The 27743-nt window shown below is 37.3% G+C and overlaps 3 protein-coding genes across 9 annotated transcripts in view; 2 read left to right on the top strand and 1 right to left on the bottom strand.

Annotated features, from left to right (window-relative positions):
- Window positions 1–5838: 5838 nt before the first annotated feature.
- LOC139118355 (spliceosome-associated protein CWC15 homolog) lies at window positions 5839–17073 on the bottom strand. The gene is made up of 6 exons (XM_070681643.1): window positions 16321–17073; window positions 15356–15468; window positions 9528–9607; window positions 8946–9053; window positions 6824–6927; window positions 5839–6691 (listed from the first exon to the last, which is right to left on the bottom strand). The coding sequence occupies exons 1-6, from the start codon at window positions 16449–16451 to the stop codon at window positions 6565–6567; spliced, it is 663 nt and encodes a 220-aa protein (XP_070537744.1). The 5' UTR covers window positions 16452–17073; the 3' UTR covers window positions 5839–6564.
- LOC139118250 (zinc finger protein 862-like) lies at window positions 11618–14669 on the top strand. Its single transcript, XM_070681528.1, has 5 exons — window positions 11618–12064; window positions 12166–12432; window positions 12635–12852; window positions 13985–14108; window positions 14300–14669. The coding sequence occupies exons 1-4, from the start codon at window positions 11618–11620 to the stop codon at window positions 13992–13994; spliced, it is 942 nt and encodes a 313-aa protein (XP_070537629.1). The 3' UTR covers window positions 13995–14108; window positions 14300–14669.
- An 81-nt stretch (window positions 17074–17154) lies between the features above and the next one.
- Window positions 17155–27743, top strand: part of LOC139118352 (tRNA-specific adenosine deaminase 1-like) — a 27239-nt gene continuing 16650 nt past the window's right edge. For 3 of the 7 annotated variants that reach the window (XM_070681639.1, XM_070681637.1, XM_070681636.1), the window contains exons 1-6: window positions 17155–17329; window positions 17699–17767; window positions 18184–18238; window positions 19521–19651; window positions 20333–21125; window positions 21931–22121. In XM_070681639.1, coding sequence (XP_070537740.1) covers window positions 17155–17329; window positions 17699–17767; window positions 18184–18238; window positions 19521–19651; window positions 20333–21125; window positions 21931–22121 — 1414 coding nt within the window. Of the gene's footprint in view, window positions 17330–17698; window positions 17768–18183; window positions 18239–19520; window positions 19652–20332; window positions 21126–21930; window positions 22122–23968; window positions 25214–27743 lie in introns of all 7 variants that reach the window. The other 4 variants (XR_011548685.1, XR_011548684.1, XM_070681640.1 and 1 more) reach the window with 4 other exon arrangements.

The following is a 27743-nucleotide window of genomic DNA, read 5'->3' as shown; positions in this document are numbered from 1 at the left end:
AAAACAAGTTGGCTTTCACCAATTTTAATTCCTAATGTTTAAAACTTTCACCAGGAGTCTGCAAATATTCAGCATCATCAAATGAAAATGTATGCTGAACTTGTGCATGTACATCTCACTTTCCAGAAATATCTGGATATCTGCAAATGATGTATCATTAAACTTCAAGATATATATCACTTTGCCAATTATCTGCTCCTCTGATTTTCTGTTCACCATTTCTAACTGACATCTTTGCTTGTCTTTGTGTGCATCATATGTATCAGTGAGACATAACGAAAAAAGTATTCATATTTAGTAATTAACTTTTCTTCAGAAATTTACAACCAGATATGTTTATTGCTACCCTTTCCAAAAGTGTGTAACTTGTAGTCCCTGCAAATCATTCTTTTTATAGTCACATACCCTGAAATGATTTGTTATATCATCGATTAAATGTCCACTACAGTTCCTGCAACTTGTTAGACTGGATATGTCTATAGTGTATGAGCATGCATGTATATATTAGGGGGGGCCATGGAAAAAAACAGCAAAGATGAGGGGGGGCCATAGATTTTTTCTATAATTTACTAGGGGGGGCCATGGAAAAAAATCACCCAGAAAATAGAAAATCCTCCACCCCCCCTGGAAGTAAATTCTGAATCGTCCCTAATAGAACTGCTTTTAATTTGTGTACATAAGCTTATCACCAAATATTTAAAGAAGGCCAAATTGATATGTCCAAGCATCAGTTGTTCTTATGATTACTTAATAAAAATGAATCTTTCAATGAAAGTGTTAATTTCATTTTCTTCCAGGTAATCAACTCAAATATATGTGGCGTACCTCAGGCATACCGTCAACTACATGATATATCCACAACAAAGCGACAACATCTGATCATCATGAACAACAGATGGATCCCAGAAGATAGAAGATTGCCATTTCTTTCTGTGAAACAGAGAAACACTACACTATTAATTATGTGCACAACAAAGACATCAGGGGTAGAACATTTGATATCCTGGCCTCTAGAAGTTTGACAATGTAGCATTATATTTTGTTGCCTAGTCCTTTGTGCATTATTTTTTCCTCCACTCTCCCACCTTATTGTCAAGCCTTCTCTAGCTGATTTTTTTAATTGACATTTGCTGGGAATTTTTTTCCCGAAAATCTTCCAAGCCCCCCCCCCCCCCCCCCCCCCCCCGCCAAGAACAATGGTCCACCCCTTTGTAGAATGAAATCTGGTACAGAGATGAAATCTGGTACATAGATTCAGTTTGCAAATGGCAAGAACTGATTAGTTTTTGGTGGATGCGGCTTGCTTACTTTTTGCTCATTTGCATAATTAATGATTTTAGAAAAACCAGATATACATTGAGAATGACTGCAAACAATTTGATGAGATTTGCTACAAATGTTGATCACATCAAGATATATCAGCTGTGAAACCTATTATGGGGTGACGTGAAAGATAATTGCTAATTTGCATCTTTAATGAAATTTTCTAATTAGGGGTATATATCTGAATTTACTAGATCAAAATTGACGAAACTTGGTACGCATATTGAAGATACTACGATTTAACATTATTGAAAGTCATTAAGCATTTTTACTTCAACCAATTCCTAATTTGCATATTTTATGAACTACCCTAATTAGGGGTATTATCGGAATTGACGGGACCAAAGTTGACAAACTGGCTATGTACATTAAAGATACTATGATAGAACATTATTGAAAGTCATTAAGCATTTGAACTTTAGCCAATTCCTTATTTGCATATTTAAAGAACTTTCATAATCAGGGATATTTATATGTATTGACCAGACCAAAGTTAACAAAACTTACAATGTACATTAACCCTTTCACCCCCAGTTCCCTGTGTACAGGTCCAACTTTACCATAGAAAACACTGGATTTGGGACAAACCATGGTGGTGAACTTGGGTTACAGATACAATGATATGACATTATTGAAAGTCATTAAGCATTTTTACTTCATCCAGCTCCTAATTTGCATATTTAATGATTTTTTTGAAATTAGGGATATATATTTGAATTTACATGACCATGACCAAAATTGAAGAAACTTGCTATGTACATTAAAGATACTATTATGTAGGCTAACATTATTGAAAGTCTTTAATCATTTTTGCTTCAGCCAATTCCTAATTTGTGTATTTAATGACCTTTCCTAATTAGGGATATATACTTGGATTTATTTGATCAAAGTTGGCATAACATGCTATGTATATTGATGATTATACCAGGTTATACCAATATTGGAAGTCATTTCGCTCTTAAGTTTTCATGTCAGCTAATTTAATAGTTTGCATGTCTGATGAGCATTCAAAGTTTGGAATATATAGTTTGAAGGACTGGACCAAAGGCAATTACACTTGATATATAAAGTGGTTATTCAATGACAGCAGTCAAAGAAATTTATTATTTCTATTTCAGCTAATTGCGTATTTTTTGGGAGTGGAGATTTAGCCGACTGGTTCTGTCTGTGGCCTCCCAGCTAGGCGACTGATGCCGTATGTTGTGGGTTCGAATCCGATTGAAAACTATCCGAATTTTCTACCCTGGGTAGGTAACACTGCTGGTGGACAGAATTGTCCCCGAGGTTATCGTTCGCCCAGTTAAAGCGATGGAATTCGTTTCTTCGCTTCGATAAAGTGTGTATGTGCGATATATGATAGTGAGCATGCATGCGTGAGTGCTTCACGAACTCTACAACGTGTTGAGCGGTCTCAGTCAGAAAAATGTAACAACTTAGCCGGCTATTGAACCACTCTTTTTTGGGAGTGGAGATTTAGCCGACTGGTTCTGTCTGTGGCCTCCCAGCTAGGCGACTGATGCCGTATGTTGTGGGTTCGAATCCGATTGAAAACTATCCGAATTTGAATACTTAATAACCTATAGACTTAATCTGTGGTGAATGTTGTGAATTATGTTGATCATAATACTTTCAATGAAGTTGCAAACATGTGGCAAACGTTCAAATTTACACATAACTGCAATATAATGAAACACGTGAGCATTTACAGTTCATATCTGGTTTTTACTGTATTTCAATACCAAATACAGTTTTAAATGCTTACTACCGGTAAATCAACATATTATGTACTTTAAGTTATCCTAAAATTGCCAAAAATAAGAAAATCTTTTCAGAATATTTATCAATTTTGTTCACATCAACACAATCTGAATAAGTTAAGATGGTTCTACCACTCGATGGAACCTTCATGCCAAATTTCAAACCAGCATTGGAAGTGGTTGTTGTAAGGATACCAACACAGGACTATTGCTGTAATTTTTTTCATCAAAAATTAGGAGAAAACGTAACGGAAATACAAAATTGAAGATTTAAAACAAGCAATTTCGCAGTCAATAGAGCCCCTTTGTGTTATGTAGAGAATAACTTTTAGTTACACATGTTGATGGAGGAGGAAATCTTTCGTAGCCCATTTTGGGTCACCTGACCAAAACGGCAAAAATCGCTGCAAAAATACGTGATTGCAGAATTCATCACATGAATAGTTTTTGAGAAACATATTTCTTGACCATACATGACAAAAATTGCCCCCAAAATATAAAATTGCATGTCATCAGAATTTGAATACACCACATTTCAATAGTGCTTATGAACCTGTATACCAAATATCAAGCTATCAGCAGATCAGTAATGTTTTGAGAAAAAAAAAGATTTTGACCAAAATTGGGAAAATTCCCCCAAAATTACAAATATGAAAATTTCACTACAATTTGTACAAACTTGACTGAGGTCATCCCCTGGAACATGGATTCCAATTTTCGAAGCAATGAGACAAGCTGTTTGAGAGAAAATGATTTTTTGACCAAAAACTCAAAAAATTACCCCCAAAATACACACAAAAATTTCAAACTTATTTCTACACACCAAACTTAGTATACCTAAAGAAACTTGCATGCGAAGTTTCAACCCAATCTGACCTACGGTTACAGAGTTTTAGCAATTTTAATGATTTTTCCTTTTTTCCCCCTATTTGCATGTTTTTGGCACTGACATTTTCATCTGAAGATATTCACATCACCCCTGGGTGCACCTGTACACTAAATACTAAGAAGGTAGGTCCTCCAGTTTAGGAGTTTTGATCTTAACGGAAACATATCTATACATACATACATACATACACACACACAGACATGCAAATGAACTTATTCACTTTATAAGACAACCTCTCTTTGGTATATATACATATACCAAATTTGGGCTAAAAATCTGACTTATAGCTCTATTAGCTAGCCTGGAATTAGATATGTGCATTATTAATGAAGTACAGGATGATGTTAGGATCAACCTCAACATTTTGGTTCCATGCCGTTCATTCTTCAATAGACACTAGCTGTCTTGGACTTTTACATAGGACAAGATAAAGCCAAAGCCCATCTGCAGAAGTGTAGGGTAGTTCAAAGGTCACAGAAAATTCTGAAAAAATAATACTTATATAAATATAAGGTTTACCTAAGGTTCTTGCACACAAATTATCAAAGCATTCAAAATAGCGGTTCTTGAGTTATTGACCATTGTCACATTTTTTAAGCTCATTTGCATAATTTCAGCAATGCAAACTTCATTTGAACAAAATCCCATCTATAGCCCAGGATGCATCAACACACCAAATACAAAGCTGAAAAGTGCAGCGGTTCGCGAGTTTTTGATGTTGACGGACATACTATACATACACACATACATACATACATAGACACATACATACATACATACATACATACATACATACATACATACATAGACACATACATACAAACGCCACCAACTTCAGCTTATACGATAACCTCACAAATGTGAGTTAAAAACAAAGAAAGCTTGTCACCGCATTGTCAGGTCGCCATTTTGAACCGCTGTCTTCACTATTGTATAGATACGGGAAACTTCCTGCTGCACAAATGTGAGGATATGACATCGACTGTACGTTCTGAGCAAAGGAAGCCCTTGCCTCACACCCTTATGGACATAAGATTTGCAAAGGTGCGAAAGAATGTTTTCCTGTATTAAGACAAGTTGTCGGCTGAACTTTGAAAAGCCCAAAAAAGTCGAACGATTTGGCCTATTGGTACAGGCCCATCCATAACTTTTACTTGACTTTCAACTGGACAAAGGGGCGATAAGCAATGCAAGGCAAGACGTAAGCCAACTTCAAGACCCAAAGACTGATTTTACATTTGGTTGTATAGGCATGTCATAGGCCCTTTAATGTTCACATAGCACTACAATACTGACAGATCAACATCTGCACCATGTTTCATAAGATTTAAAGGAGTATTTCTGGGGAAGCCAACTAATTAGGAAAAGTCATGAAATATGTAAATTGGTATTTAACAAGTCATCGTTGATGACACAGTCCCCACTTGTTAATGGGTACTTTAATTACAAGTCCTTAGAGAGGATAGAGTCCTCTTCATTAATTAGGTCTGTGATTAAGGATACTGCCATACAGATAGGGCTTAATAGCTGAGAATAAGTTCCACGGTGGTGAAAACATAAAACCAATGTAGGCCAATGTGGGCAGTCACGTGGTTCAGCTCGACTAATTAAAACGCAATGGACACGCAATGGACAGGGCATGGTAATCTTATGACATATATCATTGTGTGATATTAGAACTCTGTGTGACTAACATCTGTAGGTTTCATCAAATCTGGCACACCAGAAACAGCGCTCTAATCACCAATTATGCAAATTGGCATTAATGCATGCCACACTAAAATAAATTGTCGTGGGAGCTGTTTCTAGGCTGGTGTGTGGAAAGACTGTCAATATATGTATTTGAAGTGAATCAAGTTCCACATAAAGTTACATAAAAGTTATTTATTAAATAAGATGGTGAAAGTAAACCTGACAAAAGGAGTACATACATAAGCTATTAATTTGAAAAACTAGTTTTTGACATATTACCACCCTTCTGATGCAAATTCCTTAGATAGGCAAATTGGCAACTTGAAGACACAATAGTACTAAATGTTTTTGCATGCTATTACAGCACTGAGAGAACAACATCTGAAGTAAGTGTCATCAAATTTGATGCAATATTTTTGGAATCTCTCCACTCTGGAGAAGAGTACAGACTGTGCAGTGACAAGTAAGTAGATTACATCTGTGTCTAGGCATGGCTAATCCGTTCTGTACACAAAACACAGTATCATACATCCCAGCCAAAGCATCTCCCTAAAACACAATGGAACAAGCGGCAATTGGAGGAAGTGTGTGACGGCAGTAGGACGACGTCATATGAGATCGAGATTTGCACATCCTCATAACATCTCCATATTAAAGTGCTTGTTGTACCTTCAGAGATAAAAATCCACATTTGAGAATTATCTGACTAATGATTTCTGAAGAGAAATAACAGGCTGTAATCAAAAGCTTCACAGAGTTAGTGTGGCTTCAAAGAGAAATTGTTTCTTCAAGTAATACCACTATATAGTTTAAGAAAAATTGCATTGTACAAAAAATTCTACAAACAAACCTCCATTGATAAAACAAAATATACAATGAACAACAAAAATCAAAATCACTTCTTTATTTGACATATTTCTCCATAAATTTTTTGTGAAAATCAGAACGCAATGTGTCATTAATAAAGCGGCTGTCCTTTTTGTCATCTTCTCCTCTCGCACAGTTTTTAAATACAACATCATCATCCCATCTGTAAAATAACAAGAAAGTAATGACTGAGATTAGAATCATTTAATGGTTCATCAATGCAATAGGTAACTTAATTGCTTTGAAAGCACAGAAATGGACGTCCACTTGCTTGAGACTTAAAATCATTACTTGCCTCTTTTTAACTTTAAAATCACTTTGTTGTTGATTCAGTAAAGGATTACCACTAAGGATGTTTTCTGTTCTGATTCTCTCCTCTTCAATTTTCTGTTCTGTTTCCTGTAATGGTAACAAGTCATCATTGATGACACAGTTCCCACTTGTTAATTGGTAATTTGATTACAGTCCTCGAGGATAGAGTCCTGTTCATTAATTGGGTCTGTGATTAAAAATACTGCGATACAGAATGGTTTTAAAACTGAGAATGAACTCCATGGTGGTGAAAATGTAAAACCAATCTGGGCTGCTACTCTAATTACAAAAGGTCATTAAATGATTCAAGTAGTAATTAATCAACAGGATCTTGCAAAACATTTTTTCATTCTATTATAACACTGACAGATTATCACCTCTTCCACATTTTATACACTTTGATGCTGTTTCTAGACATTCACCCTAAATTTTTTTAATTATGTATGCAAATTAGCAATTAATGTTAACAACATTTCTTGAAGACATGTCATACTAATTATGAAAGTTCATCAAATATGAAATTAGCAATTAATTAACATGATACTGCTTAATGTCTTCACACAGTATGACAGTACTGAAAGATCAATATCTGTACCATGTTTCACTCAATTTGACGTAGTGCTTCTGGAGATAGCCAACTTATTAGGAAAATTCATTAAATATGCAAATTAGCATTATTTTGCATGACAGTGCTTAGTGTCTTCGTACACTATTATGAGACAGTGTGCTAAAGATCTGTACTAAGTTTCATCAGATTTGCTGCAGTATTTCTGGACATATCACCCTACAAAAATTCATCAAATATCACGGCTGATATTTTACGGCGAACGTCACCAGGATGAAGCAATATGGGCATGGGTATATGATAATGCTACATAACTTTGCTTCAAGAGCACAAAGAACTATTTACATGTATTTGTACGGGCTAACATGACAAAAGTACAAAAGTTAAGTTCTCCTATGTGAAGAGGCCTTGCCTAAATGTTAAACTTCACGATGGAAATACAGCATGTGGTTACTAATTTCGTGCAACTTTTTTGTATTGAATTTTGAGTTACACCAAGCATTCTGTCGTAGTATCATAAACAAAACATGCAAGACTGTTGCAACCCTGAATATGAGCAAATTGCATAAGTGAGTTAATTGTCCTGTCTTTGAAATCTCTGTCAGCATGTCTTATTGTTGGTGTGCATGGGGCACAAACGTTGGGCTAACGCTGGGCTAACAAGTGCTTTAGAGTGTGTCAGCCCTGGGATAGCACAGTCAGAGACCAATTCTTGATCTGTACTGTACTCTACAGACAGACATGATGCCTGTAGCATCACCGACTTCTTAGGTTATACTGAAAAGGACTTAGCTCTGAAAAACAGCAAGCTGAGAAACAAGATCTCTTGTGTTTGTCTAGCTGAGCTTCGCAGAAGGGTTGGACCAGACCACAATACCATGTAGTGGAAGGCTACAGTACAGTACAAAACTGAGGGCCTTTTTTTAGGAGGGGTTATATTGCATATAAAGGACCCCAGGTGAGAGAAAGATTCTTCTGTAGGTTCGTCTTTGGGAAAGAATCAATAAGGCTAATTGTTGTATTAAAGGTAAATAGTGTCATGTAATAGAAAGATAAAATTTTGCTTATTTTAAGATGATCTGAAAAAGTAATATTGCTACCATTCCAAGGAACCTTTTTTGCTAAATCTAAAAGGAGGGGAAGAGCTTCCATAGCCATATGAACATCCGGCAAAATGGAACTTAAAAATACAGAGAAGCTAACCAAAGCCAAATCAAGGATGAGCAAATCAATTTGATGTCCCAGTGCAAGAGGGACGTATATCCTATGCTTTAACACAGGAGATACGTCCCTCTTGCGCTGGGCCATCAAATTCAGCATCTGGCAGCCCCTAATGAAGAATGGATACATGTACAATGAGTGCAGTGGTCCTGCAGTCTGGCTTTCTAGTCCTGAACAAGTCAAGTAACATACAAGTACATTGATATTCAATGTATGCTGCACATGGAATGGTGCATACTATGCGAATTCAAACAGACTTCACAACAAATATGGTTATACCAAAATGATGAGGTGAAGATGATATTTTCTCAATACATACCTTTCTAGCTTGCTCAGTTGCTCTCTCTTTTTTAATCTTATTTAATTCTGCAAGAAGTTCAGCAGTATCATCGTCATCATCATCACTGGTATCAGAATCATCATCATCCTACATATTACAAGAGAAAATAGATGATCATACGTTGTTAATTTGTCAGGTGAAATCTCTTATGACTTGAAAGTTTAATCTTAGGTTTAGCATATTTCTGAAATAGTTTGCAACATGAATACTTCCTGTACTGTAAAAGTATATCTTGATTGCTGTGCTCCACAACATATCTGTCCCTATGGCCAGTGGTGCTCTTTTCTTTGATAGTTTAAATTGTGTCAGCGAAGCGAACGTGGTCTGGACAGCAGGACAACTTTGTCCCTGACTTCTGTAATAAGCTTAGTTGCCTTGTATGCTGATAAGATTGTGTGATGATTATGTGTACATGTGTGCACATTAGTGCATTCACATGATCTTGAATAGTTGCACTCAAATTGCACTCACGCAAGTCAAGTGTTGCTTGGTGGTATCAATAACTACATGTGATTGTGTATTTGATTGCAAGTTAAAACCCTACTAAGTTCTTGTACTTACATCATCATCTATTGGATCATCTGCATCTAGGTTAGCAGCAGGAATTTGTTCAACACGTGGTCGTTTGGTGCTAGATGACTCTGATAAAAATGCAACAGCATTATAGGAACATTTTATCATTCAAGGAGTGAAGACATAACTTGCAAGACACACATTTACATATACATACATTTACATAGCATAATGTATACATGGAAATTGTACATGTACTGTAATTGGTTTTTGTATTTAGCATTAGAAAATTTAAACTCTGTTGATCTAGAAAACATCAAGTATAGTGCCAATGACACTAGGCTCCCATTTGTATCACAATCAATGATAATATGACCTGTTTAAAGCAAATTCAGTCTTACACTATTGAATATTCTTCACAAAACCTTGGTTATACTAAGGAGTCAGCCATGATTATCTTTTAAAGGGCATAGCTAAAATAATATATTTGTAGTTTTATCATAATTGAGAATAAACAAACATGAATACATCCTGGAAAACCCACACGTTACATACAAAAAAATAATCAATCTATCAATCAATCACTCTATCTACAGTTTCAAAAAAACAAAATCTTTCCATACACAGTAATTATGAGCAAACTTGATAAGTAAACTTATGCACATTAACCATGAATCTTTCTAATCTTTATAATTTCTAGAAATTCTTCAGAGAGCCCTTCAAACTTTGTTATTCCTTATTTAAGAGATCACAAGAGTAAAGCAAAAAATACTGCAATTATACGGTGTCGCTCAAATTTGATCAGAATTGGTATATACCAGTATGGGTACCAAAGATCTACAATAAATGTTGTTTCTATCTGTTCAGTGCAGGAAAATTCTACATTGATGTTATGATTTCTGCCCTGTACAACCAGAAAAGCAACAAGAAATATTTAAACCAGAAAAACAAGAATAACAAAAGTAATTAAGGCCTGAAACTTTAGGTACTGGAGGTCAACTTTAGCAACATGCATAGCAGAAACAGCTAGCCCCTCGTAGTTTGAGCATAGACAGTCTTCCCCCCCACCTCTGTCTATGGTTTGAGCAGGTCTGTTAATATGTAACAGTTTATAAACAATGACAGGAAACGACTCAAGGTCAGTGGAGTTAGCCTGATCAGTCATTGGCATGCCATCACTCCTGCACATTTTCAGGATTTCCCTTTTTCTTACCTCATTTGCACATTTTTGACACTGACGTGTTCATTTGAACAAATTCACATCTCAACCAGCGTGCGAAATTAACGTCGGTCCGACGGCCCGAGACCGACAGAATTCTGTTCGGGCCGAAAGTTTTCAGCAACATGTCGGTCCTTGTGACCGACTGGAATTTATAGTTTCGAAGCTATAAAATCCAATCGATTCTGTATAAAATTTTACCAACACGCGTCCGGTATGCTACTCACGTAACTTGTATGCCTGTTTAATGTTGTTCAAGCCAAATGTACCGATCAACAGGTTGAGCATGTTCAACTGTATGTGTCGAGTCTACTCATTCCATATATGCTGTATATTAGGAAACACATGATTGGTTTAATTTCACAAATTACTGATGTCTTCTCCAATCAGAACGTCTGTGAAATTCAACGCATTCAACGCATTCTGCGCATGCACCTAAACATCAGCACGTTTCACTAAATAATTACGGAATCTATCGCGATCGACGCTGTGATTTCTGGGCTCACCGGTCCTCTATGTGGCGTTATTTAGAAGGCGACCATGCCCCCGGGCCGCCTAAGAAGAAGACGGCGACACAGACAGATCAAGAACGGCGACAGCAACAGAGACAGTACGACGACAAGCAAAGACGACGGACATTTCAGAGTGCTTGGCAAACGGAATTCGGTAGTTGGCTTCTATATGGCAAACAGAAAATGTACTGCAAACAATGCCGCAGTGCCTACGGTCAGTTAGCTGTCAATAAGGTAGCGATTGCAAGGACATCGACGTTCTATAGCTATTCCAAGGTCCATTTGTCATTGGGTCAGAGAATTTCCGTCATTCAAGCCTTGTTGCTCACGCTCAAAGTAAAGGACACAGTGTAGCCATTGAGCATGTAAAGCACCGCACCGCTCCATGTGGTACGAGTAGCGCAGAGATGGCTTTGCAGAAAATGAACGAGTCTGTATTCAGTAAACTTACGAATCTCTTCAGAAACGCTCATTCCATCCGTGTAAATAGTCGCCCATTTAAGGACTACGTCTGGATGTCAAGTCTTGATGTTATGAAAGGAGTCGAAGTTGGTGAGACCTACCGTAATGATAAAGCCTGTAGGCAATTTATCACTGCGATCAGCGAGGTGGAAAGGGAAAGACTACAGAATGAAACGAGTGACAACAAGTTCATTTCCATAGTAAGTGATGGTTCAACTGATGTATCTGTCATCGAAAATGAGATAGTATATATCAGATCTGCTCGTGAAGGAAATGTAAAGATATATTTCTGTTCGTTGGAGGAAGTGAAGAAAGCCGATGCAGCCGGTATTTATAATGCCATAACACATAGTGTATCTGAAGCAATGGGGCCAGAGTCACTTGGAAAGGTGGTAGGATTTGCTGCTGATGGGGCTTCAGTAAACACTGGTAAGTCCAATGGCGTCATAGTAAAGCTGAGGGAGAACCTGTCACCATCTATCGTCATGATCAGTGTCTAGTTCACCGACTAGAACTGGCTTTCAAGGAAGCTGTGAAGTGTAAGGCACATGACTCTCTGATGACTTTACTCGGAGAACTCTATAAAATGTACCATAAGAGCCCCTTGCAGAGAACAAACCTCAAAAAGGCATTTGAAACTCTGGGCACAGCTCCAGTTATGCCACTTAGGATCGGAGGGACGAGATGGCTTTCCCACACCTTGAGAGCTATACAAAGTCTGTGGAAATCCTATAGTGCCATCAAGCTACATCTGAATCAGGTGAGCTTTTTATGATCAATTAACATATTTTATTACAATTTTGTCTGTAGTTTTTAGTGTATGTTGGTGGAATTGATATGTTTCTATACATGGTAACTTTTTTGTTATTCCAAAATTTGATCAAAGACAAAACTTAATATTATGATTTTAGGTATCTGTAATAATACGATTGTTTTTGTGATTAATGTTTTGGAAATTTTAGATCAAGGCTACACCTAATCACAGGTTTGGTCCTAAAGCCAAGGCTCTTTCACAGCTGATGACCTCGAAGTCAGTAGTTTTCTACGGCCATTTCCTTCAAGACATACTTGCTACCCTGTCAAGTCTGTCACTTCAGCTTCAACAGAGAGATTCAAGTATATACACATGCCATGAACAATTGAAAGTAACCATCACATCATTGCAAAAGTTGGAGACTATGTAAGTAAATGTATTTGGAGTAAATAAATGAATGATTTCTAATATTTTATTTGAAGGAGATTTTACATAGAAATAGTAACAATAACTACAAGTTGTGTGAATGTGTGCATCTATAAACATGTGCGAATGCAAACATGCATATTTGTAAGTCACACTTACCTCCTTGTCCTGCATACAAGTGACAGTATAATGATATTAAAAAGTCATATTTTTGTTTCTAGTATGCTGTCAAGTGTGAATGAAATAAAAATAGTATGTCGAACTAATACTTATATTTTACCAGGCCTGGACTGTGTTGGCGAACTGTTTCTACTAGCCAAGATGAGTACTGTGGAGAGAAACTTACTGGGAATTACACTTACCCTGGCAGTGTCTTAATCAAACGATTGCTGACCTGCCTTGAAGTCCGCCTTGTAGACATTAATAGTGACCTACTACAGGCAACAAAGATTGTCAATCTTTCTTCATGGCCAATTCCCACAGTAGTAACTGAAGGTCATTTCCAAATATGATATAATAACTAATCACTATGTTCTTATTCTGTTACAGTTGAACTCACAGTTACTTTGCATGCTTGTTTGCTTGGTTGTTTTCAATGATTGTTGAGTCCATGTATCATAGCTCTTTTGAATACTGATTGAGACTTACATAGCTTTCGAGTTTCAATATTAGATTTAATTTCGATATTACATTTTTGAAGCACAATACATCTGGTGTATCTTTCAATATTTTTTCAGTTTTTTCTAAATATACTAACTTACCAACCAGTATAACAAGTGCATGCTATTCTTTATACTCTAAACTGCCAGTTTGATGAGATTCACAAAAATAGGAAAGTAATGATGTATCATAATTTCAATTTCTGTTACAGTTCAGGTTTTGTCTCTCAACGTATTTTGTTAAAGTAATTTAACTTTAAAGATTATTGGTAGGTTGTACTTGCAGTCTTTGAATGAAATGGTCAAGTCTTTGTGTTTAGATACATCATGTTTTCACTTCTTAAAAATAGTTTTCATTTAATCATGTCATGCGTGTTGTTGCAATTTAAAGTTCTCACCTAGGAATATTTAGTACAGGTACAGGTTATGAGATAATGATTTTCTTGACATTCTTTTTTTGTTTTATTCACAAGACTTTGGTGATGATGCTGTTATGACATTGAGTGAGCACTGGAGAGACGTCCTCACTAGGCAAGGTGTTGACTGCACCCTTGTATTGTGTGAGTGGAATCTATTGAAGCAACTGCTCTACAGCAAGTAAGTATTTCTAATAACTTCATGTGTATTATGTGTTCGTTTAGGATTATGCCCGAATGACAGCTGAATGAAAATTATAACAAAGCTGGTTTCCAACAAGCCGCAATCAAATTGTCAATTTGACTATGTCTTATTACTCCTGTTTACCTAATGTTATACCCATTTTGTGTATTTTTTTTCATGATTTTCAGTGATGATATCTACAGCATCACCTGGCAGCAGATTAATGCGAAATACAGACAAAGAACACCTAATATTCTAGACCTCATAGATCTAGTTCTCAGTTTACCAGCAAGCAGTGCTGAGTGTGAGCGTGGTTTTTCTGTCATGAAGTTAACGAAGACTGACTACAGGAACAGGTTATCAAGTAAAACCATGACAGAGATAATGAGAATCAAACTTCATTCACCCAGCATAGAGGACTTTGACCCTGCTCCTGCCATACATATTTGGAATAAGATATCTAGCATTCGTAGTCGCAGGCCAGCCTTTAAATCAAGTAAACATACGCAACTGAGTGAAGCAGTCTTTGATAGTGTTGCAGATGTTGCTAGCACCTCAACCTCAAATCCTGTAACACCCAATGCAGATGATGACGATGAGTCTGACTATGAATCATGTGATTCGGACTTCAGTGTTAGTGAGGAGGACGAGGGCTGTGATCTTTTTGAGATTGCAAATAATGTAGATGAATGATTCATGATCATTCACTTACACTATCTGCAATCTATGTAAACAATATTCCTTTTGAAGTGAATATTTGCTGACTCTAATAAAAGGACATGAACAATTAGGCCTAAAGATTAGTTGCAGTCTCTTTTGTTGCAGTATGTTGAAAGGAATTATATATTTTTCATAGAGCGTTAAAATCATAATATTTAGGCATAGAGTGTTGACTCTAATAATGATACGGGTTGTTAACAAGTGCATTTAGTGAGGACCGGTAGTTTTCTCTAAGGACCTGAAGCTTTGGCTTGGTGCAGGTCCTTCTGACCTGAAGCTATTTTCTCTTAATTTCGCACACTGATCTCAACCCCTGTATCTACCTGTACACCAAATACTGAGATGGTAGCTTTGGCGGTATGGGAGCCTTTGTGTGTGACGGACATACATCCGCACATACATACCCACATACATACATACAGACGCCACCAACTCATCATATAAGCTCTTTTGGTTATTTACATGCAAACCAAATATGAGCTAAAAAAATTCTTTTCAAGAAATATAATTTATTAATATCTGACCTCTGCCACTTCTTTCTCCTCGTTTTTCTCTGGCTGCAGCTCTTTCTCTTTCTTCTAAATCTTTACGGAAATCACGGTCACGAAGGTCATCCTGGGTGTTTTGACCAGTTTGTCTGGTGGTTTGAAAAATACACAATGTCGAATACCAACAACCTATAACTATTACATCAAAGTCTTTGCCCAATGGAATACAATTACTGTAATCTGTGAAATCACAGCTACATGTATTAGGGGAGCAGATTTTTTGGCTCAACTGTCTATGATTTCACAGACTGCAGACTATAGCTACTAAATATGTCAAGACTCAAAGTAGGCTATTTTGGTGATCAAACTGAATAGCTGCTAAATATCTCAAAATTTGTAATTTTCGCAATCCAGCAACCCTGCACTTTATCAGCAAGGCATACCAGACCAAAAGTGGGATTTTCTCCCAACTGGGAGCTTTTCTTCTGATCAGATCAGGAGAATTTCTCCTGATGCGGAGACTTCTTTTGATAGAACAGTTCTGCACAATCTAATTTATGAAAGTGTACCAGTATGTTCATTATCAAAATTGAGGGTGGCTTTACCACTCTTACGAAAAAGTGCACCATTGCTTTCTTTGCATATTTTCACATTTATTCAGTAATAGTGATAGCCTCTGTAGAAAAGGCATACAGCAAATTGTCACTGACATGAAAAATGTATTTCCGCAATGTGGATCAATTCCATTTGTACTTTTTAACATCAAAGTCATGTCCCGGAATTAATTCATTAACATTTTAAACTGTTACACATTTTGGACAGTCTCTCGATCGGGAAATTTCTGTCATTTTAGAGTAAATCTGTCATCGAATAGCTGTATCAAATCAACGGAACATTTCTAGGAAGTCTCCCGATCGGGAGAGAAACCACCATTTGGTCTAGTCACTTATTATAGAGCCTCTACGACAATCCCTCCCCCCATATCAGTAAGGATAACGAACCTGTATTTTAATTTGGTGTGAGAGGGAAGATCTCGGCTTGAATATTGTTTGGAAAGAGCGCTGAGATCGCCCTCTCCCTTGCCTCTTCCTCCTCTGGCGGGCTCAAAGGTCGGTCTGGCAGCTGTCGTCATTTTCGAGACGCGTACTGTTGTACACACACGCTGTCCCCGAATCCGTCAGATCACCTGGTTGAGGCTCAGCTGCTTGGTCTATGTCCTTCACGCGTTATAAGATAAAGCTTTTCAGAGAATCAAGTCAAATGTGGTGTGACTGTGTGCTATGAGAAACGTATACTATAGCTGATTGATCAGCACTTGGTACTTGCGGACGTACATGTCTCCGTCTACCCAAACTGCAGTAGGGCTCTTCTTCCGGCAGCCCGGCCGGAAGAAGAGACCAACTGCAGTCTGGGTAAAATGATATGACATTATTAATAAACTGGCCCAATAATCATTTTCATTCAAGGTAACACATTACCATGGGACATTTTAGATTTACAAATTTAAGTAGGACCATCCTGAACCACTGATAGTTAGTGGTGGTACCAGGTGTCCGGTAAGCCCCTGGGTAAACGGCGTGGGGTAAACGCTTGAGAAAAAGTTCGCAGTGACACAGTGCGGGGTGGCGCTTTTCGTGACCCCGTATTGACCATTGACCACGATTGACCCACATCCTCACATGCTTTGTTGATGTCATCGTCAGCTGGGCTATGCTAGGCAGAAAACACCTGCAGGATACACGCGTCCGTGCCGGGTAGCTTGTTAGAGAAGGCCGAACCCTCGGCCCCCGGACGTAGCTCGATTCAGAGTGATTGATATTAAAATTGTTGTGAAGATGTTTACAGGAAACTACGAGTTTGCTGACAAGGTGGCGAACACATGCATGGATCACTATGAACACCTGCCGAAGAAAGGCAAGCCACAAGCTGGAAGAGAGTGGACGTTGATGGCAGCAGTCTGTATGACCAAAGATGTTGCACAAGTTGGAAGGAAACACAATAGCTATGAAGGTGCACTTTTTATATGAAAACCATAAAACACATTTACAAATATCAAGTTTCAAACAGAAAGACTGGCGAAGCTAGAATATCATAGCAAACAAAGGTTTTGGAGAAAAAGGAACCACGGTTGCACACACAGGCCCAGAATAGAGAGAAAAAAGCAAGTTTAAAAGGGGGTAATGTTATCAGTTTTGTATTATTTTAACTGATATTTGTAAACATTTACGGGCAAAAAACCTTGAAAATTACTCTGTGAAACAATTTAAAGTTGATTACAGGCAATACCATTTGCATTATACTTATAAATGAATGAATTGCATCAATGTTGATGGTATAAGGTGTTAAGATCAAGGTTTCTCCATTTTCTTTTCAATTTAGGTCAAATTAAAGTTGTTGCCATGGGAACAGGATCTAAATGTATTGGTCAAAGCAAAATGTGCAAACTTGGTATGATTTGCAAATTTTTTTGTTATACTTTACTTATTAATGAATTTGTGTAATATGCATTGATCTCACTATCACACAGAAAGATATGCGTGGATATTCTTTAACCTTGAGGAACTGATTCTTTTCCATCCTGTCCTGTAGACAACTTTTCAATGCAATGCCAGGAAGTTAAAAATGTTACAAAGTATCACATACCAACAACATAAACTCAGATTTGAAAATGGAATTCGTGTAGCAGCAGACATGAGTCTTTTTACTGTATACACAATGCTTGTAATTATCCTTCAAGGTGCCTTTCCACCAACATGGGAGCACTGGATTTGTTAGAGGTCTATAAGACGCAAAAAGTACGTCTTGACTATTGTATTTCCTTCATTTCTAAATACCTTTAATCTTCCTTCTTTTTACTTTTCAAGGAAGCATTTTAAATGATAGCCATGCTGAAGTCATTGTCCGTCGAGCATTTCTAAGGTAAGTTCTCTAAAATAAAATTGACTTCAGGAGATAACACTGACAAATTAGTTTCACTTTAAGTGCCATTTAATGTTGAATTTCTTGACATATTTTTCTCGATCAACATCCTTCACCGAACAATGCAAGTAGGTTAAGGCTTGGGCGTCAAACGATATCATGAATATGCATTAGGGCTCATGAATAGTAATAAAACAACACTGCCCATGCAAGAGATAACAACAGAAAATCTCTAAAATCACATCACAAACAAAGTTCCTAACTGGAACATCATCAAGCCAACGAATTGACAAAGAATGCACTATTGTGAACGTTCACATCAAAATATAGCCCATAGGCACTGTGTGGAACTTGGAACACATAGAAAAGGCCGATGCAGTGATCTCCCCAGGATTTTCTGATAGAGTGGCGGCTAATTTGCATAACAATAAATGCAGCTGTTATGGTAATGAGTTTCTATTGTATACCAAAAATTACAGAGTGGCGGCCACCACTCTATAATAGCTCTTGGGAGAACACCTGAAAGGCACACAGTCCATGTAGCCGACAATGAGATGCAAATGATATGCGGTTAAGGTCTCCTCGACTAACTTTCAGCTGGTTGCTCACTTTCTACTATTTTTATAGTATTTTATACAAAGGCACAGACTTATTCTACCTGCAACTTAAAACTGATAGTAATTTTGTAGCTCATTCTTTACTATTTTTCATAGTTTTCGGTAGCCGGTATCAGACACTTCGTGTTCGTGTCGGCTACATGGACGATCTGCCCACTGAAATGAAATCCATACATCAGCCATAGTGAGTCCAAAGTCCACGGCATGAGGAATGAGGTGGCAAGTGTTAATGAACAGAGTCGCACACAAAACCATCCAAACATGAGTATTCTTGCTTCCTTGCAAGAAGAATGCAGAGATCTACAACATAGATACAATATAAAAGTATGCTTTAATATATGTCATGGAGGTACATTTGGTACCTCCATGTTTATATAAGCCATTAAGGAATGAACTGGTTAGGAAACGTGGGGTCAAAACAGACATACACAGTAGTATCCATATTGGTTTTGAAGATCATTTTTCAGAAATGAAACGAGCAGATGTGTTGTTGATCTAAAATAATTTGAAGCAACAGTGTTTGTACTGTGGGATCACTGATTGGTCAAAAGTAAAATAACACACAGTTTAAGAATAAAAGTGAAAGTTTTCAGATGTACACAACAATAAATATTCCCTACCTTCATAATTCAGTATTTGATTTTTTTATCCACATGTATTGGTAGATATCTGTACTGTGAGTTAAGCAAAGTCCACTCTGGAAATCTAAGTGATGTCTTTCAATCTCCAGACATTACTGGGAAAAGTCATCTGCATAGAGGTGTAAGGTTTCATTTCTACAGCAGTCATACACCATGTAAGTATGATTTCTTATCGTTGAGCAAGAAGAATTAATACACTTTTTAGCTCACTTGCTCACACACACATGAACTAATGTCGCATGGATGTCTGTCCGTCTGTCCAGTTGTCTCAATTGGCCCGATATAAAATCTTTCTAAATTTGCATTCTCACATTTGATTGGCACATACCAATGAAACTCGATCGTGATTGTATACTATCTTTCAAGGCAAAGGTACATCTGTCCCTGCCCTTTGACTGAGACATTTTCTAACTCTAAGTGAATTTTGGAATTTCCTTAGAAATGTCTTTGTGTCAGCCCTCATTAGTACATATCATATGTAAAATCAAAATATTTTTGCATCAAAAAACTTTAATTTCAAGAGAGCACACTATTACATTTTAATCAAATATTTTCTCTACAGTTTTTAGTTAGCAAGAAAATCTTTACTAATTCAGAAACTTGAAGTGATAATTTCATAGAAAAGATTACTTAACCATAGTACATACAAATGCCATTTGGTTTACTGTTTTCAATTCACATTTGACTGTCACAGTTTGTTATCGTCAACTTAAGGTCTGTATTCTGGTGTACATTATTTTGTTTGATAGTAAAATTTGATACAGAATAATATTTAAGAGTTGTATAAAATTGAGCAGAGATAACTCATCTATTAATATTGTATCATTTTGTGTTAGGTGGAGATGCATCAATCTTTTACAAGGAGAGTGGTCAAGATAGCATTGATAGTGCCCCTGACAAAGCACCAAAGATGAAACGGTCGTTGGACAACTATAGTGACACATCAGATGAAGATGGTGATAAATATACAAGACAGATCTCTAAGAAAATTAAAGATAGTCCAAGTTCTGACCAGTGGGAGGGATCAATTCAACATTCACAAAGTATTGAAAAATCATTTATTAATAGTTCCTTGCAATCATCTTTGTGTCAAACTTCAGAGACTTCTAGTGATTTGATTGCTGTAAACCCATTATCAACAGCGAGTGGTGATATGATGGACAATGTCTCTGAAAAAACACTGCAGATCGGGTTTATTAATGAAAACTGTACTCAGTCTGTTACTATTAAGAAAAATGAAGAGAATTGCAAACAGGATGGAACAGAAATAAATTCTGCTGTAGATACAGGTTTAAGAAAATTGCCTTTACAGCATAGTATGCCTAAATCAACTCCAATGGAAAACTTTTTAAAATTGGACAATGAGGCTGAAGTGAAGAGGGTGATAGAGAGAGACATCTACAGAACAGGAGCCAAGTGTGTTCCTGGTGAATCACAGGACCTTTATCAAAGTGGACCAGATTATCACACTTTAGGAGCATTTCGTACCAAACCTGGAAGAGGTGATAGAACTTTGTCCATGTCGTGCAGTGACAAGATTGCTAAGTGGAATGTATTGGGTTGTCAAGGAGCATTACTTTCACATTTCATCTCAGAACCAATCTATTTGCAATCTATTATTGTTGGCAGGTAGGAAAATATTCTTAAACTTTTCCATCCAGTCAAGAGTATAGAGTGAATATCACAATTGCGTACTGAGGTTAATCAAATTGATTCCTAATTTTTGTAACGTTTGTTACAAGTCTGTTCTTCCACAGCAAGAAAATGACATGCTGGCTTTGATGATTTGTGGAGTACCAATATTGCTATTAAAGGGACATTATCGCTATCTTTTGACCCTTTTTACACCAATATTGTTGCAAACGAGCAGTTGTTGATGTTGTTCGATTTATTGAAAGATGTCTAAAAAATGGTCGACCATAGACAACTTCCATCCAATTTTGCCTACACTGTGTAGAAAAACCTCGGGTCAGGGGTTAACAGTAGCCCACCTAAAACCTCTGACCCCAGGTTTTTCTACACAGTGTAGGCAAAATTGGATGGAAGTTGTCTATGGTCGACCATTTTTAGACATCTTTCAATAAATCGAACGACATCAGCAATTGTTCGTTTGCAACACTATTGGTGTAAAAAGGGTCAAAAGATAGCGATAATGTCCCTTTTATACCCTTTCAGCGCCAAAGTCTATTTTTGTCCCCTTTGTAAGATAAACCCAGTCAATTTTTCTCAGGTTTTTGCCAAATTTTTGAGAAAAAACTGTAGCCAATAAATTGTGATGTCCATTTAGTCCAAAATTATCAAAAAATTGTAGAAAAAATCATGAAAATTGGTAAATTTTTGCACTAAAATTTTGGCAGGAGAAAATTAAAGCGCTCAAAGGGTTAAAAAGATGGTTTCACGATGGAACTAACAATATCTGTCTTTATATATACAGATGCCCATACAGTTCCTCTGCAATGCAACGGGCATTGGTATCTCGTGCTAATGGAGTTGAAAATCTTCCAGCAAAGTACACAGTACATCAACCACAATTGTTGATGTCTTCCATAGTTTTTCCACATAGCAAGAGTTATATGGAGAACCATCATAACAAAGCACTTGGCAAACTGACTCCGTCTGGTGCTGGTAAGAGTCTGTTTTACCACCTTTTTTTTCAGTCTGGTTCATTTCCAAAATTGGCAATGCTATACCATAATATTTTTTTCCTGTCATTAGCCAATCAGCGGCCAGTGCGACAACAGCTCCAGAGTGTATTTCTTGGCAACCTCCACATGTGTTCATGGTTGCGAAAGCCATAGTGTGGAACTCTATCTTGCTATAAACTCCTCTGCTGCACCATTCACATATGAACATTTCCGTGTATTATCATAGCTCGATCCATGTCAAATTATTTCCAGTTATAAAATAGGGTTGTGCCAAAACACTTGGCATTGCACATTTCATGGGAATACAGATGTCATTGTGAAATAAACAATTCATTGCCCTGTATTCTGTCATAATCTCAATCAGTTGTGTGGCCATTCTGTCAACACACATTTTCAAAATCACATACCAGTTTTTAGTCTGGATCAGACAACCAAACCCCACATATTGCTGTGATTCCTGGACTCTGGCCTGAAGTCCTGCAAAATATAAATTGTGTACCTACACAGATCATTAAGAAAACCCCATTTGTATCGGAGATGGCAGCTATCAAAATTCTATACAAGAGAGATGAAGGAAAATCAGGAAAGGGCTCATCGAAATGAATTGTTGATATCTTGGTTGCTGCTTTGCGTGATGGTCTTATTGTTTGTCAGAGGATACCGCGACATTGGCACTATAGGTATTATTCAATAATATTATCTAAGTTATCTAAGTTAGGAAAAGGGAAAAGGCAGATGCCTGACTTTCTGTTTTATTGGATAATATCCGATAAAATAGATAATATCGTCTAAAATCTATGTTGGAGTCTAATATTAGAGGAGTAGGGAAAAGGCAGATGCCCGACTTTCTATTTTATCGGATAATATCCGATAAAATAGATAATATCGTCTAAAATCTAAGTAAAAGTCTAATATGAGAGGAGTAGAAAAGAGGCAGATGCCAGACTTTCTGTTTTATTGGATAATTTCCGATAAAATCGATAATATCGTCTAAAATCTAAGTTAGAGTCTAATATTAGAGGAGTGGGGAAGAGGCAGATGCCCGACGTGCTGTATTATCCGATAATATCTGATAAAATTGATAATCTCGTCTAAAATCTAAGTTAGAGTCTAATATTAGAGTAGGGAAGAGGCAGATGCCCGACGTGCTGTATTATCCGATAATATCTGATAAAATAGATAATATTGTCTAAAATTTAAGTTAGAGTCTAATATTAGAGGAGTAGGGAAGAGGCAGATGCCTGACTTTCTGTTTTATTTGATAATATCCGATAAAATTGATAATATCGTCTAAAATCTAAGCTAGAGTCTAATATTAGAGGGGGAATTGCTCGATGCTGGACACGCTGTTTTCAGGTATTGTACATATAAGTGGAAGTAGTCTACTGGTACTTAGATCACGCTCACACCATTTCTCCTACATCCACATATACACATTCAACAAAAATCACAGAAGTCCTTGTCGTATACTAAATACGCTTATTTTAATTCTGACAATTATGCAAACTTACAAAAAGTTAAAATCAATGTGAACTTGCAAAGATTAAAGAAATGGTTAATTCTAGACGGTACTGTGCGATTAAATGTGGAGTTTCACCTGCTTCTCTATTACATCGTAAAAGCCACTATTCTACTCTAATTAAAAAATGTTGTCTCAACAATACTAAAATGAACATGATTACACAAAACTTACCGCAACTATTATATACAGCAGTGCTCGACTAAAAGTACTGTACTGCATGAGATTTGCGCGAGACAGCTGCTTTTCTGTTTCGGCAGATGTGATTTGTTATGATATGTACAAATATCTGTTATGTTCATTTCTAGCGTATGTATATTTCTTACACCGAGTACCGCTATGGTGGAATGTTCAAAGAGAGGAAATAAACAGAGGAAAGGGGAGAAAGTCACTGGTGTCAAGTGAATTGCGCTGCAGACAAAGTTTAACTTTGTCTTAAAAATTCCTACGGTGAGCAGAGAACTGTTTTTAGCTTCTTGTTGTCGGATTCTTCAACGTTGCAGCGGCGGAGGAAATCACGAGTGTTGTCACTGAGTTCGTCGTGCTTCTGCTTTCTGAATATGATGGCCCGGCCTTTTTGGATTATGTCACCAACGCCATATTCCAACACACGCCGTAGGAAATGCTTCGCAGCTTGTGAGGTGTACCTGAGAGCAAAAAGGCATGTATGAGTTATAGATCCTAAAATCTGGGCACAGCCTGCAAGTTAAAATATTAGAATATATCCAAAATTCCTTCGTCACTTGGTTTAAAGGAATGGGAAAATAAACCAGATCAATCCTAAATGACATGAGTAGACGTAGCTTCGTACATGGAATGGTTATTTATATACGATTTGTATATATTGTTAGTGCCAACGACGGGACTTTGGCAGTAGAGCGAAAATACTTGATGCTGTGAAAACAGTTTCTCTTGTAGTACATTGTTACCAAACAATCCGACTTAAAATACTTAAAACTGTTATGTTACTCGGATATTTTCTTCTTTATGCAAATATCAAAACAAAAGTAAACAGATGCATACAAACTAAATGCTTCAATGAAATGCATGCATGCAGCTGTCGAAGGATGAATACGAGTATGGGTGATTCAAGGTCTAAGAAGAAGAGTGTCAAGAGTGTAAGGTGTATCTTTATCCCACTATTATCTCTACGCAGCTAAACTGTTTGTGCAAAAAATCACTGGAGAACAAATAACTGAAATCACATTAACAGTCAGTATCAACTACCACTAATTGAGCACTGCCGCTTTAACTCACCTGTTCTTTTCATTCTCCGGGTTTTTATATGGAGGCATCAGGTGACTCTGCATAACTTTGTTTGAATGGATCTCATTTAGTCCGTAGGTTAACAGGCTTTTTACATTGTGTTCTGCACCTTTTGGGAAGCTTGGATTCTGGCGTGAGAAGATCTGTTCAACATCTTCTGAACTTGGACTTGTTGACGCAACTGTGATTTCTGTGGATGATGGTGTGCACGGTGGTGATCCAGTGGACTCAATCGAAATTTCTTCTGGCATCAGCGCAAATTTCTGGCGTATGAAATAGTTCATTAGGTATGTTGCAGTAGAGACGGTTGGGGTTTCCACGATGTTACTGTGTCAGTCTTTGTCATTGGTGTCGTTGCCGTCAACGTTATTGTCACAGAGTTCATAACTTCGCTTCAGCGTATCATTTAAGCATTGAACGATCATGAATAATCGTAGAAACTGGCCGCGAGCTTTCGAAAGGACGCCTCTGTGGTTCTCGTCAAAGAGGGTGTCCTTTTTTCTTGATGTGAGTTTGTTGACGTATTTCGTCGCTTCTTCTTTGGCTTTGGCTTCAAACTGATATAGGCCTTTGTCGCTCATTTCATGGACCTCTCGGATGAGTAGAAACAGGCCTTCAAAGCTGGGTGTGTTGGATGGAACCGGTTGCATGTCCTTGACAAAGGGGTCTCTTTCCAGTGGACAGGAAAAGAATTGCCTATCATAGAAGCCATCTGTGTCACCTGCCATGAGATTTTTTATGACGTATTTTGGCTAGATGTAGCCCATGATATTGACATTGGTTTCGTCCATACATGGGGTACCTGTATTATTAATGTAGTCACGGTTCCATTCGGAGCCATTATACAAGCTTAGGAAGAGTTTTATGTCTAGTTGGCTTTTACCTCCCTTGTTTTAGCCGATAAGCTCATACAGTAAAGACAGCTCATCGAAATAGCACAACATCTGTTGATCATTGGCTACAAGTAGTTGATGGAGCCATTCGAATGAAAATATTGACGTATACAAACGTGATTCTTCAGCAGCCCTTTTCTCTTCAGACTCTGTTTTCCACCCATCTTGTAACTGCCGTTGGACACTTTTCAGGCCAGCGAGGATTGCGTTTCCGGAGGGAGACTTTTTCTCGCCTTTTCTTGCAGCGACGGCGGTCCATAGAATGCAGTTCTCTCACCAGTGTTCCGAAAATTCGATCTTGGAGTGACGACCCATCAGAGCTGCTGTGGCTGATAGAAGCGGAACCAAGAAGAATTTGTCGGGAACACCCAAAGCATTAGCGTATGTTGTGATAAACTTACAGAGCACTGGCTCTGCGACATCATCCCACTGCAATGTGACGTCCCAGGCCCTTTTCATCCGAGTGTAGTAAGTCTTGTCGTCAACGTGAAGATTTTTATCAGAAGACATCGATGCGGTTGTACTGCCTGGATTCAACAGATGCCTCATTGAAATGGATCAGGATTTCTTATAGAGCATGACCATTGTTGATTGGTTAATTTTCTGTGCATTTTTTTGAAATCTGTCATTGGCATTGGTTCGTTGATCTGGCAAAGCAAACATGAAGCTGGTCATGTGATTAAGATTTTGTCCAAAATGTGACAGACAACTTGGCGTGGGAAAAAAACGCATGGCGTGGGAAAACAAGTTATCAGTAAAATCCCAACAATACGGCAATTGCTGCGAAATACAACTTATTATCATACGCAATAATCCTACATTAAATAAATCATCACTAAGGTAGCAAAGGAACAATGAATTTCAGCCATTCTATAAAAGGAGACCAAGGAGACAGAAACACATTTGCCCTGCAGCCGTTGTGCGTTTCATTTCTCAGAATATGAACTGGGCGTCTGAATGAAGGAAAGAGATGGAAGGATAACTTCATAGTGAAACTAAAACTGAACTCGAACTGGTATTTATGCTTAAGGTTGGTGATGTTCCATTGCACATCTAGATCAATTTGCAAACCTGAATATGAATAATATTCAATTAAACAGCAGTTCAACGCCAAACTCCGCATTGACATTGCTTAATTTGTACAAAATATTGAAAGGAGACAATCTTGTAGTCGACTGCTTATTGTGGCAGTAGTGCTACCCCTATGGCTTTGCTCTATTCTCTTTTTAATTAATATTGGAATGTCAATTTGGCCTTCACAATGAAGTTTATAGAAAAAAAGCGAGAAGGCACGTCCCATCAGGCAGTTACCTACGTGTGTGATGTTTTTACGCTCCCATATATGCATATGTATATATGCAAATGGGAGGTATTCGTATAAGGTGGCAAAATGGCGTCTGTCTGTGTGTATGTATGTAAGTATGTATGTATGTCTGTTAGTCCGTCCACATCAAAAATTCCTAAACAGTAGCACCTACTGTCTTAGTATTTGGTGTACAGGTGCACCTAGGGGTGGAGATGTGAATTTGTTCAAATGAACATGTCAGTGCCAAAAATATGCAAATGAGGGGGAAAAAAGGAAAAATCCTGCAAATGGCTAAAACTCAGTAAGCATTGGTCAGATTTGGTTGAAACTTGGTATGCAGATTTCTTTAGGTATTCTAAATTATGTGTGCAAAAATTGCGATGAAATTTGCATGTTAGTATTTTTAGGGTATTTTTTCCGTTTTTAGTCAAAAAATCTTGTTCTCTGAAATCGCTCGTCTGATTGCTATGAAACTTAATATTCATGTTCCTCAGAATGACCTCAGTCATTCTTGTACAAATTTTATTGATATTGTCATATTTGTAATTTTGGGGCAATTTTCCCAATTTTTGATAAAAAATTTTTTAATCCAAAAACTACTGATTTGATAGCTTTGAT

This window comes from Ptychodera flava, chromosome 19, assembly GCF_041260155.1.
Source record: "Ptychodera flava strain L36383 chromosome 19, AS_Pfla_20210202, whole genome shotgun sequence".
NCBI classification, from domain to species: domain Eukaryota; kingdom Metazoa; phylum Hemichordata; class Enteropneusta; family Ptychoderidae; genus Ptychodera; species Ptychodera flava.
This window is presented reverse-complemented; position numbering and strand designations above follow the sequence as displayed.

Coding starts and splice junctions, on each gene's coding strand:
- LOC139118250 (XM_070681528.1), top strand. CDS start 11,618: ATGGCTTTGCAGAAAATGAACGAGTCTGTATTCAGTAAACTTACGAAT. Junction 12,065..12,165: donor CAGAGTCACTTGGAAAGGTG/GTAGGATTTGCT, acceptor CGTCATGATCAG/TGTCTAGTTCACCGACTAGA. Junction 12,433..12,634: donor TCAAGCTACATCTGAATCAG/GTGAGCTTTTTA, acceptor TGGAAATTTTAG/ATCAAGGCTACACCTAATCA.
- LOC139118355 (XM_070681643.1), bottom strand. CDS start 16,451: ATGACGACAGCTGCCAGACCGACCTTTGAGCCCGCCAGAGGAGGAAGA. Junction 9,054..9,527: donor ATGATCCAATAGATGATGAT/GTAAGTACAAGA, acceptor TGTAATATGTAG/GATGATGATGATTCTGATAC. Junction 6,692..6,823: donor GATTTTAAAGTTAAAAAGAG/GCAAGTAATGAT, acceptor GTTATTTTACAG/ATGGGATGATGATGTTGTAT.